Genomic DNA, 14,496 nt, shown 5'->3' with positions numbered 1-14,496 from the left:
CATTGAGGTGACTTTATTCCTATAGTATGCTGATTTTAGATCTTTGGGGAAAGTACCAAGGAGTGGGATAGTTGGGTCATATGGTGGTTCTATCCCTAGTTTTGTAAGTAAGCTCCATACTGCTTTCCTGAGTCATTGTACTAATGTGCAGTCCCACAACAATGTACAAGTGTACTTTTTCCCCACAACCTCACCAGCATTTATGATTATTTGTATTCTCGATCATTGCCATTCTGACTGGAGTAAGATGAAATCTTGGTGTAGTTTTGATTTGCATTTCCCTCATTGCTAGAGATGTTAAAACATTTTTTCATAGATTTGTTGGCCATTTGTGTTTCTTCTTTTGAGAAGTTTCTGCTTAGTTCTTTTGCTCATTTATTGATTGAGTTAGTTGGGTTTTTTTTTTTTTTTTTTTTTTTTTTTGGTGTTTTTTTGAACTCTTTGTGTATTCTGGTTATTAACCCCCTATTGAAGAATAAACTGATCAAGATATTCTCCCATTCTATAGACTCTCTCTCCATGCTTTTTTTTTTTTTTCATGCTTTTAATAATTTCTTTTGCTGGACTACACTATTTTACTTGTTTGTTTTTGTTTTCAGTAATCCTAAATAAGTATGAAGTATTATCTCGTGGTTTTTGATTTACATTTCCCTAATATTTAATGATGTTGAGCTTTTTGATTTTCATTGTTTAAATGGTGTAAATATAAGACAAAATTTATGTACTGTATAAAGTATATGTTGACTTTTAAGTATATTAAGAGTTTTGAATTTATCACTATAATCTAATTTCAGAACATTTCATTTCTGAAAAAGAAATCTCATACCTATTAGCAGTCACTTCCGATTCCCTGGGCTTGTCCCTCTCCTACCTCTCAACCCTAAGTAATTGCCAGTTCACTTTCTATTTCTATAAATTTGTCTGTCCTGGATATGTCCTATAGATGTGTGACCTCTTGTGACTGATCTCTTTTGCTTAGCATGTTTCCATGGTATGACATGTATCAACACTTAATTTCGTTCTGTTGCTTAATAATCCATTGTATGACTGTTCCTACATTCTTTTTTTCTTTTTTTTTTTTTTTTTCCCATAACAGTAGTTTATAGAATCCAGTGGAAGTAAGAGAGGAATCAAAATCATGTAGCATATTCATTTTGATTATCTCTTCCAACTATGAGAGGAAATTCTGTTTACTCTTTGGCTTTCTTCTTTATAATTAGCACTTTCCTCGTATTTTATGAATTAAACTTTAACGCAGGCATACAATTTGTGGCAGTGCATTTTTTCTAAAAAGTCAAACATTTCTCTTTGTAAATGGAATCTAAACAGGAAACTTTCAGTTTTAAAATAGAACTATAAAAATAAGATTTTTTGAGATACAGCAGACACCAATTCTGTCATATTAAGTTGCCTGTTGTAGGGTTTTTAAAAAAAAGAATCTTTCTTCCTTGGCCTCACTAAAGAATATGATTCTCTCATTTAGATTCTTACAAGTGTTAATTGGGTTTGAGTTTCTAAAGAAAACCCAGACTCATTTTCAAAACTGATCCCTCACAATTAAGAAAAAGTGTTGACTCTGTTTCACTTAATTCCAACTCTGTGAAGACATTTAGGATTTCCAAGCTGTCACTAGTTCAACATTTCAAAGTTTAAGAAATCCTGTAGGTGACCATATAGTTTTCCCACCTTTTTTGTTGAGAGGACCAGAATATTTCAAGTAGAAAGAAAGTTCCAGAACTTAGAGCCAGTTATTAAAGAAACAATATTGTTGGATTTCCATTCACATATTTTAAATGTCCTCTAATTAGTGTGGTAAAATTTTAGAATATGAACTCTAACAAAAAATATTCTTACATTTATTCTCTTGGGGTTACTTCTGGGGGTAGAGGGATAAAATCGTTAACTTTATTTCTTACGATATTTAGATTGCTTATGGGAGATGAACGTGTAAAGAATGGCCTTAATTTCATGTATGAAGCCCCACCAGGAGCCAAAAAAGGTACTTTCCCCATTTCTTTAAAATATTTGATATGTTTACAACTAAAGATTGAGAACTGCCCAGTGTGATGGTACAAACCTGTAGTCCCAGCTACCAGGGAGTTTAGGACAGGAAGAAGTAAGTTCAAAGCCAACCTGCATAGTGTGACCCCATCTCAAAGAAATTAATTAATTAAAATTAAAGAAAAAAGATTGAAAACTGCTGTCAAACTTTTTAAAAGTGTTCTTTGTTTTTAAAGATTGTTACCATGTCAGGTGCAATGGTGCAAACCTATAATGCCTATCTATTTGGGAGGCTGATGCAGGAGGATCACAAGTTCAAGGCCAGCAACACCCTGTCTTAAAAATATAAAGAGCTGGGGACGTAGCTCAATGTTAGAGCACCCCTGGCTTCAATCCCCAGTACTACAAAATAATAAATTTTTAAAAATTAATAAAATTGCTTATGAGAAGATAGTGAAAGAATAATACTATAATCAATACAGTGGAATAAGTACTAAAAATATTGTTCTAATAATTTTTTATGATGTGTCCTTTTGGGAGGAAAAAAATCTCAACATCAGCAGAAATGCATTTATTCTTTTATAAGGGGTTATATCTTTAGTCCTCTCTAAATATATTTTATAGAAAATACAATATTCACTGTCAGTGAAAAGCATAAAAGTTTAAAAATCAGCAATTAACATGCTTGTTAAGTACTATCTCTTACTCAGTATTTTTATCCTTTTGATTTTTATTTCATGAAAGAAGAAAGAAGTCAAACCAGTACAATCTTACAAATTATAATTAAATTGCTTCATATCATAGTATAATATGTAGTTGACTTTTACGTTGATGATTTTAATTTGTCTTACTTTTTTTCCCCTTGTATTTTTGATATGCAATCAAGAAAACAAAGAGGTAAAGTACTATTTACTGTTTGAATTTACTTACAATTGATTATGATTTTATGGGAAAAATTGAAAGAATTTTTAATGAATGTTTTAGAAAGAAGAAACAGAAGGAGAGACAGAATACAAATTTGAATGGCAGAAAGGAGCTCCACGAGAAAAGTAAGGACTGGTTTGCTTTTAAGATGTAATATATATCACTATTTTTATCTGAGGTCCCATCTTATGTTATCACCTTTTTATTCATTAGAGAAAGTAATATGAAAACATTTTTATTGACTTGTCTTATGCAACCAATCTACTTTATCATAGTCTTGTTTTATATACTTGTTCCTTTTTTTAAAATCATAAATTATTAGCCTAGGTATTTAATAACGTTTAAAAAATTAAATAGACTTTGTAGTTCTGTATACTTATTGAAGTAATAACACATTTCATATTATTAGAACTATAACTTTATCAAAATAATTATCATTGAATTTATTAAATTATTATTAATATTTATTTATACATATTTTCTACTTAATAGATATGCCAAAGATGACATGAACATCAGAGATCAGCCCTTTGGCATTCAGGCAAGTGAAATGTGTTTTACCCTTTAAGAATAATTTTATTTAGTAAATATCTTTATATTATTATCAAAAAGGTGTTTAAGCTGAAAAGAACAATATGGTTTGTATTTGCATGAGATAACAGTAGGAATGAGAGAAAACATTAAGTGTGGTAAACTGACAGAGTAAGAATCAAAATTAGTAATAAGAGTTATAATGATGTTGGCATTTGCTGTTTTCAGAGAATTTGGAAAATTAGTTCATGATCAAGAAAAGATTTAAACAGTCATTTGTTTAGAATCAGGACAGCCTGTCACCAAAGGGCTAAATTCTTGTAAAGAAAGTGGTGTTAGAACATTTCCTTGCTTGCTCATGTATGTATTGTCTCTCATTACAACGGCAGAGCTGAATCAGTGCAGTGGACACAAGGGTCTGGCCTGAAAAGTCTAAAATATGTTCTGTCTTAACATTTACAGGAAAAGTTTGCCAGGCCCTGGTTTAGAAATTTGAAACTCTGAAGTTTGACTTATTAAAACTAAGGAATTTTAAGATGACATTGTTATATTGCCACCAACTAAGAAGTAGAAAAAATAGGATTCAGCTTAGGTTGGTCAGAATTTGTAGTAAGCTTTTAGTATTTGTATTAAATTACCAAATTTAGTTTTGTAGTCTCCTTTCCTGCAGATCTTTTTAAAATGTGAGTAATTTAACTTGAACCCTGCTAAGACATTGGTTAGATTCTTAGTATTTTAGTAACCAAAAGAATGTTCACTATTTCTCAGGTTCGAAATGTGAGGTGCATTAAATGCCACAAATGGGGTCATGTCAACACAGATCGAGAGTGTCCTTTGTTTGGTCTTTCTGGAATCAATGCAAGTTCGGTTCCCACTGATGGCTCAGGTAGGCACTAGACATGATTTGTTTTAGAATTTAGCTAAACAAGGAAAGATAAAAGAACTTCTTCTTTAATCTAAGTATTATTTGTCTTATCTGAGTTTTATTGTTTTAGACTAAGGCACATTCCTGAAATATGATAATCAATGAGAAATTCTGATCATATGTGTTAAATGTGAAATGCTTTGTAATAGGATTAAATGTAATCATTCCAGCCAAAAGCCCTATGAACTTGATTTTTAAGGTAATATAACAATAAATACTTTATCAGTTTTGTGGCCTAGAATTAGAAAATAAATGGTTCATTCTCATATTTAGATTCTCCTGAATTTTTTTTTTTTTTTTTTTTTTTTTTTTTGCAGTGCTGGGGATTGAACCCAGGGCCTTGTGCTTGCGAGGCAAGCACTCTACCAGCTGAGCTATCTCCCCAGCCCCTCCTGATTTTTAAAAATAGGTTGAACTGAAAGCCTCAGCAATCATTTGTCTTTTACTTAGTGATAAAAACAAAACTGAGTGAAAGAAGATGTTAAATATGTGAAAATTGGTTTTTACTGGAAAATTATTTACCTTACTACATATTACTGTTGAAAAAAAATTTGCCCAATTGGGTTTGCATCATTTTGGCTCTTTATAAAAAGATGCTAAAACTGTGAAGTTTTTAACTTAAATTCATCAGTCTCACTAGTGTTTTATTGAGATAGCCATACTAATCCAATCCTGTATCATAATTAATCACAATAGAAATAACCTGCTTAATTCTGTGAGTAATTTCATTTTTATGAGCTTTAACTCCTGATTTTTTTGTGGGGGGTGGGGGGCTACTGGAGTTTGAACCCAGGGGCACTTTATTACTGAATACATCCCCAGCCCTTTTTAACATTTTTTATCTGGAGAGAGGGTTCCACTAAGTTGCTGAGAGTCTCGCTGAATTGCTGAGGCTGGCTTCAAACTTGAGATCCTCCTGCCTTAACTTCCCTAGTCACTGGAATTGTAAGCATGAGCCATCATACCCAGTTCAACTCCTGATTTTACAATAAGAATGATAATATGACTCAGATTTTCAGCACTTTTTAAAGCAGCTATAGAACCTTTTTTTTTTTTTTTTTTTTTTTTAAGAAATCTTAACACGAAATCCTAAAACAAAAGTAGAGCTGCTTTATTAAACTAAGTGCTCTGGGAATTAAGTCCCCTTCTCTAAGTCCCAAGGCCTCCAGTCACCTCTTTAGAATCTCTATGGCTTTTGCTGTCACCTCAATCTTGAGCCCAGGGTTCACCCTTAATCAACTTATAACCTGCATCTGTTCTTACAGCTAGTGATCCTGCTTTTTCTAGCAAGCCACATTCAAAAATGTTTATTTAATATTAGGAGTTTAGGAATTTGATCCATTATTATGTTTGGCATTTCCCTAGTGTGACTGATTTTTGAAAAATCTTCATTGCTGTAAAATAGGTTAAGAAACCACCTTTTAAGGAGAAGGAAAGCTGATTGTTCAGTAGAGAGACAGTGTTGATACAGACTTTGTTCTGGCAATATGTCACAAAAGAACTTCCCACTGATACCACAATACAGGTACCCTTAAAAACTCACATAGCTAATTCTCCCTTCTCCCCTGCCCTCACCCAATTAGTAGACGGGAGAAAGGCCCCAAAGGAAATAAAACCCCAAAGAAAATGGAGTTGGGTAGGTCCTATATCAGGAACCCATTTGGCTCAAATATTTCTGACACTTCCTTTATTAGCCCAGAGATTCATTGTTACATCTTAAAAGTATATTCTGTTTTCTAGATAGATTTTCTTCTTTCTCATCTTTTCCTTCATGCCAATCTTATAGTTTCCTTACACCTACATGATTCATGAGTTGGTTTGGGACAGGCAGAATTAATAGCTGTCTTTCTTCCCCAGCCTCATCTTACTTTGATCATGCTTCTGAGAAAGTAAGTAGGATAGACTCCTTTTTAAAAATAATCAGTAGGCCTACTTTGTCTTGAATCTGTATTAGAAAGTCTGATAACAACGACCAAAAGAACTTGTGTATTAACTTATTTTTAAAAACAAAACCCCACAATCACATGCCACACAATTAGTAAATTCTGGTGTAATGCAGCTGGTTATTGATTCTTCTTCAGCCCTCCATTTATATCCATTAACCTTAGGGTAACTCAGTGTCCACAATTTAAGTTTTTGTATGCCATTTATGATGGGATATCACTGTAGAATTATTCTTCAGTCAAATGAACTTTGTCAAAATAACATGAATAAAGTAGAAAAATGTATAAATTGTTAAGTCCTATCATTTTACTTGTATTAACCATACTTAAGAAGTCTACATATATTGTCATATGTCACATTTGATATATTGTCTTTTTTGCCTGTGAAATTTGGTAAAGACTTGAAAGAACTATACACAGGATATTGGAGCAAGTATAGTAAAATGAATATTTCAATCCTTTGTTAATCAATTGAGCAGCCATTTTGGATGGCCATAATATATATCAAAAGTCTTAACATATCCTTTGCTGTTTGCATTGGTGCATACCTGTAATCCTAGCAACTCAGGAGGCTGAAACAGGATGATTGCAAATTTGAAGCCAGCCGTGGCAATTTAGTAAGGCCCTTTCTCAGAAAAACAAACAAAACTCCATCATAAGAAAGCAAAAAGGCAGATCCTCAAAGATTCATAGTAGTGAAAGATTAGGAACAACCACAATGTCCATCAGTAGGGGGTTTATTCAGCAATTATTTATGGAGTACTTACTTTGCACCTGGCATTTTTCTAGGTTCTGGGAACACAGTATCAAAACAGAAAAGGTTCTTCATTATATCGGTAATGATACAAAATAAACTAGTAAATAAGGTAGTACCACATATGTATAACTTTTCTGATAAAAATTAAATTGGAAACTGTGATTAAAAACTAAATGGGGAGTTACTTTAGATTAAGTGGTCAGAAGAGCACCTCTGAGGAAGTGATGTTAAGGTGAGACCTAAATGACAAGAAGAATAGAGACATGCGAGATCTTGGAAAAGAACATTCAGCACGTCAAGCAAAAGGAACAACCTTTCATACAGAGGGATCCATCAGTTCCTAGAGGGCATGTAATTCATAGCACTTACCTAGTGGTTAAGAACATAGACTAAGGAGCTATGGAGCACTATAGATGCCTGTTTTGGACCTTCGGAACTTGTTCATAATCATGTAACTTTAGGCAAGTTATTTAACATCTCCCTGACTGTTTGCTGGTATCTATAAAACATAATAGTACCTACCTTCTAAAGTTGTTATGAAAACTAAATGAGTTAATGCAAGGTCCTTAGAATAGTGCCTGGCATGTAATAATCACTTCTTGAGTATTTTTGAAAATAAACTGTGGAATATCTCCCCCAAATGAAATACTGTACAACCATAGATATTTATATATAAACATAGCTATAATCTATGTTGACATGTAAGGATACACCAGGAAGTATCAAGTGTAAAGAAAGTTAAACAGTGTCAACTAAAAGGTATGTAGGATAAACAAAATGTCAGGCATTCCATAATTAAAGTTAAAATGGCTTTCAATGATGAAGTTATTTTAAAAATCTGTATGATTTTAGATGCTCTACCTTTTATGGTTAAAAGGATGACTCACTGATTTAAAAGCCTTATTCGTAGGGTTGTTAGTATAGCCCAGTGGTAGAGCATTTGCCTGGAGCCTCTGGGTTTGATCCCTAGTACCCCACTTCCCAAAAAGAACCCTATTTGAAAATTAATTCTTAGAACTAAAGTTTCTTGTTTATTTTTCAAACACTTGTTTTTAGCAACTATGTATTTGACATCCTCCACATCAGACAGTAAGTTTTTTAAACTTTATGTTCTAGTTCATAGAATATATATAGACTATCCCAAGTTTTCAATCAAATCAGAAACATTAAATTAACATATCCCATAAGAAACTGTTGGGTACAGTTTTACATGCTTCTAATTCTAGCAGCTCAGGAGGCTGAGGCAGGAGTATCACAAGTTCAAAGCCAGCCTTAGCAACTTAGCAAGACCCTGTCTCTAAATAAAAAATAAAAGGGGTTAGGGATGTGATTCATGGTTAGGTGCCCCTGCTACCAGAAAATAACCTCTAGGTGACAGTCTATTCAAAATTAGAATATTATTTAAGAGTGTTCAATAGAGAAAAACATTGTTAAATTAGGTAGTTAACAGAGGAAGAGGGACTAAAATATCTTTGAAGAATTAAAATTTAGACAGGTAGAAAGAACCTTTGACCAAAAAAGAAAGACAAGAATAAAAACATAAGCACAAAATATTTAACTTGAGTAGAATAAGATTTTAATGGCTCTCAAGATGGGCTGGGGGAGTTTGTCCATTCATGCTGCAGCCAGTGTTTCCCAAGCTTACCTAATGTAAGGAATCACTTGAAGAGCTTGTCTAAAATATTGATTCTCAAGCTCCTACCCGAGAGGGGCTATTTATTGAATGAGTCCAGTCTCTTACCCCCAAATGATGCTTATGATCTGAAAGCTTGGGAAAGCCATTGTAAGCAAAATTGATGCCATGAATGTTTGTTTGTGTTCACATATGTGTAGTATGTGTGTGTGTTTTACTTGTTTTTCTTTGGAAGGGGGATAGTATAGAGGAAAAGGAAAGGAAATGTGTTGAAAGAGCCTTTACGGAAAAAAAAGAAAGGGGGGAAACTTTCAACGTTTCTAAATTTTTAGTAGTGTAAACAGTCTAAATATCCAGCACTAGGCAAATGGTATGATAAATTGGTGATATGTTAAGTGAGCTAAAGAATACTAATTAAGCTGGGCATGGTGTTGAATGCTTATAATCCCAACTACTCAGGAGGCTGAGGCAGGTGGATTACAAAATGGAGGCTAGCCTCAGCAACTTAGTGAGACCCTGATTCAAAATAAAAAATGAAAAAGGCTGTGATGTAGCTCAGTGTTAGAGAGCACCCCTAGGTTCAATCCCTAGTACTCCAAACAAAGAATACTAACTGAATTTGCCCTGGAATTCTAATATAAAACTACATGCATATAAATTAGAACTGGAAGGAAATATGGAGAAATGAACTAGTTAATATGTTAATTTGGTAAAATTACAAGCAATTTTGTATTAAAATTATAAAATAAACTTAAAATTTAGGCTTTTCAAACATTGAATATCACATGATACTCTTCAGAGGCTAATGCTTTCCTTTATATTCCCATGTTAAATTTATTTTCAGAACAATTGGAACAGCTAAAGAAAGCAGAATTACTGTTGTGCAAAGACTGTATTCATGATGAGAAATAACAGACTGAGTTCATTCTTTGCCTTAATCTTTATAGAATAATGTGTTAGGGAAACTTCCATTTCCAGTTTTTTCTTTCAAACTGACAAGGTATATGAGAATAAATACTGCCAAATACACAGGGTATTTTAATTTCTTAAATCCTGTGTCTAACTTGTCTAAGGATATCTGAAGACATTGAACTCTGGGAAAATTGTGAAAGGGATGGGGAATGGCTCAATTGTAAAGTCCTTTCCTAGCATGCACAAGGCCATAGGTTCCATCTCCAGCACCACAAAAAAAAAAAAAAAAAAAAAAAAAAGTGATGAAAATAAATTAGTAGCTTTCACTCTCTCTGCTGTCACATAAGATGAAAGCTACTGATCTGTCAAGGTTGAGAACCATCATCTTATGCTGTTTGTAAGAATAACTTGTGTCTTACTTATTATAAAGTCATAAATTTATCTTAAGGAAATAATCATGAATACATCCTAAAGATTTAGTCACAAAAAAAGTGTGTATAATAGCGAGAGAAAATACCGAAGTATCTAGTAAAAAAAATTTTCCCCCAATACTGGGGATCGAACCCACCAAGCAAATATCCCCAGCCCTTTTTATTTTTATTTTGCAACAGGATCTTGCTAAGTTATTGAGGCTGGCCTTGAACTTGTGATTCTTCTGTCTCAGTTTCCCAAGTAACGGGGATTATGGCCATGTGCCTCCACACCTGGCCTGATGAAAGGATAATTAAGCAAATCATGGAATGCTGTTATAATGGAATTCTGTACTATGCAGCATTTAAAATGATATGAAGATTTCTTAATGATAGGGACTTTTTATACTTTTGGTGAAATAAAGGTTATAAGACAGAGTAGTTACATTTGTGTATTTTTTTATATGTGTAGGTAGACACAGAAACAGATACTTTAAAGGATTGAAAGAAGATAGACCAAATTAATAGTGGTTGTGTTTGGGTGGTAGGATTACCTAAGATTTTTAGTTTCATCTTTTTGCTTATCTGTATTTCCAACAGTGAAGATAAATTACATTTATAAATTTTTAAGTGAGCATTACTTTAAAAGAATTAAAAATTATACATGGAAATAAATTATTTTAAATTGTATTGCTCCATTAATGCCTTTAAAGTTGACCTGAATTTAGCAGTAGTACTTAACTAAAGCTAATAGAAACTCTTAAAGGTTTCTCAAAAACAAAATCAAAACTCTACTATCTCAAATAGAAAAGCAAGTAATAATGATGTTATATTCTGAACTTGAATGCAATGAAAAATAAACTGACCAATTTCCTAATCCACTTGGTAATTCAAACTAAAAAAAAAATCTTTTCATTTAAAAAAAATCACCTATTGAATAATGTCTCACCAGTGAATAGAGATTATTTTTGCAATAAGGCAATTTCAGTAGATGTGGTTATCATGGGATAATCACACCCCTGGGGTACAGCCTTGTGCCTGTAATCTCCCAGGAGTGTAATTATTTCATGATAACTGCACCCCCTGGTGTTACATTATTTCTATTATGAAATTCTTAGTTTAGTATATAAAGTAACTTACTTTGATCACTGAAAACTGCAAGGTGCTGTTAGAATGCTCCAGCTGTGAGGTTTACAGAGACCAGCTATAAGATTTACTTCTCCTTTACAAAGTTAAATTAGGCAATCAAAATGCTTCTTTAGGCTAAGCTGGTTTAGAATATCTTTTCTACTGAAAAGATCATCTTACCTTTATGAATTTTCAACCACTACAGATACGTCAAAATTATCTATAAAACTTGTAAACTTCAGTGGTAACTGAATTTTTATAAAATATTTTTATCATATAATATGATTGAATGACTAATCCACATATATTTTATCTATACTCTCTAACCCTTATTTTTATCTCTGATTCTTAGTATCTGTCAGTTGAGTTTTTAATGTATATTGAAATTAAGAATCTTTTTTTTTTTCTAAACCAAATCTAGAGATAGATTTAACTCTGTCTCTAGTGGAATATTTCAACAGAGCACGTGATTTTTTTTGTTTGTTTGTTTTTTCTGGTTCGAGGGATTGAACCCAGGGCCTCATGCATGCTAGGCAAGTGCTCTACCACTGAGCTTCATCCCCAGCCCTTTTTATCTTATTTTGAGACAGGGTCTTGCTAAGTTGCCCAGGCTGACCTCAAACTGAGCAAGTATTTTTTTTTAAGAGCTTTATTGAGCTATAATTTACATGCCATACAATTTACCCATTTAAAATGTACAATGCAGAGGCTTTTAGTGTATTTACAGAGTTGTACATTCATCACCACAGTCAATTTTAGAACATTTTAGTTCTCAAAAAAAAAAAAAAAAAAGAAAGAAAGAAAATCCCTTGGTCCTCACCCTCTAGTCCCCAGCTGTAGGCAACCACTTTCTGTCCCTATACATTTGCCTATTCTGGACATTCCTTTCTTCCATGGAATGTGTTTTCCCATTATGTTTAAACACTCAGATATAAATACACACATACACTAGTCTTATGATAATTAAAAATCCTAGCCCACAGAGATCAAGTTTATATGTAGGTACCTATAAAACAGATTAATATGTAAGATTTTCTTTAAAAACCATAAAAGTAATATTCTATTTATTTATTTTTTTTAATTTATTTTTATGTAATATTCTATTTTTAAACTCCTTTTTTCCCTAGGTAGAATTTTGCATATCTCTCCATGTTTGAATTTTAGACCTCTTTCTTCAGGAAGCAAATAGGTAACTCTAAATAGTTACTCTATGGGAGAGTGGATGCAGAGATACTGAAGCATTTCCATTGCTAATATTTTATTAAAGATTTTTACACCTATGTTCATGAGAGGTACTGGCATGAAATTTTCCTTTCTTTTTTGTAGTTGGTTTGGGTATTAGGATGATGTTTGTCTTATAGAATGAGTTAGGTAATATTCCTTCTGCATCTATTATCCAGAAGAGACTATTGAGTATTAATATCATTTCTTCTTTAAATGTTTGATAAAATTAACCAATGAATCCATCTGGGCCTAAAGCTTTCTATTTTAAAAGGTTATTAAGTGTTGGTTAAATTTCTTTACTAGATAGAGGCCTATCAGATGATTTTTATAGCCTTGCGTGAGTTTTGGTAGATTGTGTCTTTCAAAGAATTTGTCCATTTCATGTAAATCAGATTTGATGATATAGAATCATTCATTGTATTCCATTATTACCCCTCTAATGTCCGTGGGATCTGTAGTGTTGACTCTTATTCCATTTCTCTCTTTGCTTGATTAAGCTAGAGCTTTATCAATATTACTAATCTTTTCAAAGAACCAGCTTTTGTTGATTGATTTCTCTCCCTTGTTTTCCTGTTTTAATTTCTTTTCTTCTTACTTTGAATTTAATTTGCTCTTCTTTTCTTGTCATATAAGATGGAAGCTTGTATAATTGATTTATGTGGGATGGTGATGAGGATTAAACCCAAGGCTTCATCCATGCTAGCAGGTTCTCTACCACTGAGCTAAACTCCAGCTCTACATGTTGATTTTAAATCTTTCTTCTTTTCTAATGTGTGCATTTAGTGTTATGAATTTCTTTCTAATTTGGTCTTTGCTGTGTCCTACAAATTTTTATAGGTTATGTTGCAATGATTTCTGACAATAACTACCCAAAAACACTGTTCTCAATTAAGACACCAGCTGCAAGTTTGGGAGTTCCTAGACCACCCACCAAACCTGCTACAAATTCAGGGTTACTTCTACCTGCCTCAGGTTTGATAATTCACTAAACTGACTCACCAGATTCAGAAAAACACTATACTTGTGAGTACAATTTTACTATAGCAAAATGGATAAAAATCAGGGCAAGCCAAAAGAAGAGATACATAGGACAAGGTCTAAGAAGGTCCCAGATACAAGGCTTCCAGTATCTTCTTTCTGTGGAGCCAGTACCTATCACCCTTCTTGTGTACATTAATATATTAACAATTTGCACAGAGTATTATTAACCAGGGAAGCTTACCCAAGCTGTCTAGTTTTTATTGGGTTTAATTACACCGGCATGAATGATCAAATCATTAGCCATGAGATTTAACTCTATCTCTAGCCCTTCTTCCTTCCTCAAAGGGCGTTTGTCACCTATCTCAAAGTCCAACCCTCTGATCACATGATTTGTTTTTCTGGGCATGGTCAACCACCATCTTGAGTCATCCCTTTAGGATGATCTAGGGACCCATCATGAGTCACAGCACTAATATAAACTATTAGAACCCACCAAAGATACTCATATCACTCAGGAAGTTTCAAGAGTTGAGGCTCCCTCAGAACTGGATACAAAGCCCAGATGTGGTGGCACACTCCTATAATCCCAGCAATTCAGGAGGCTGAAGCAAGAGGATCACAAGTTCAAAGCCATCCTCCACAATTTCTTAAGACCCTAGCAACTTAGCAAGACCCTGTCTCAAAATAAAAAATAAAATGTGCTGGGGATGTGGCTCAGTATAGTTACACAGCAGTTGCATCTTCATATTCTTAGTTCAAAATACTTTTTACTTTCTCCTGAGACTTGTTTGATGATGTGTTACTTTAGAACTGTGTTGTTTAATCTCAAGATATTTTGGGTTTTTCCAGCTCTCTTTCTAGTTTAATTCTACTGTGATCTGAGATCATACCTTTTACAATATCTGTTCTTTTACATTCTTTAAGTTGTGTTATACAGCCCAGAATGTGGTCTGTTTGGTGATTGTTCTATATGAATGTGAGAAAAATGCATATTCTGCTAGATATTCTGTAAATGTCAACTAGAAAAAAGAAGAGAAAATGTCAACTAGATCCAATTGATGGATCAGTTCAATATATTCTGATTTTCTGCCTGTTGTATCTGTCAGTTACTGATAGAGGGATGCTAA

The 14,496-nt window shown here is 33.2% G+C and overlaps 1 protein-coding gene across 1 annotated transcript in view; it reads left to right on the top strand.

Annotated features, from left to right (window-relative positions):
- CIRSR (corepressor of RBPJ and splicing regulator) overlaps window positions 1–14,496 on the top strand; it is a 35,134-nt gene that overhangs the window by 4,245 nt on the left and 16,393 nt on the right. Inside the window, exons 3-7 of the mRNA XM_079135072.1 lie at window positions 1,926–1,999; window positions 2,888–2,898; window positions 2,986–3,050; window positions 3,418–3,466; window positions 4,225–4,342. Of these exons, the coding sequence (XP_078991198.1) occupies window positions 1,926–1,999; window positions 2,888–2,898; window positions 2,986–3,050; window positions 3,418–3,466; window positions 4,225–4,342 (317 nt within the window). The remainder of the gene's footprint in view (window positions 1–1,925; window positions 2,000–2,887; window positions 2,899–2,985; window positions 3,051–3,417; window positions 3,467–4,224; window positions 4,343–14,496) is intronic.

This window comes from Sciurus vulgaris, assembly GCF_902686455.1.
Source record: "Sciurus vulgaris genome assembly, chromosome: 3".
Lineage (NCBI taxonomy): Eukaryota > Metazoa > Chordata > Mammalia > Rodentia > Sciuridae > Sciurus > Sciurus vulgaris.
This window is presented reverse-complemented; position numbering and strand designations above follow the sequence as displayed.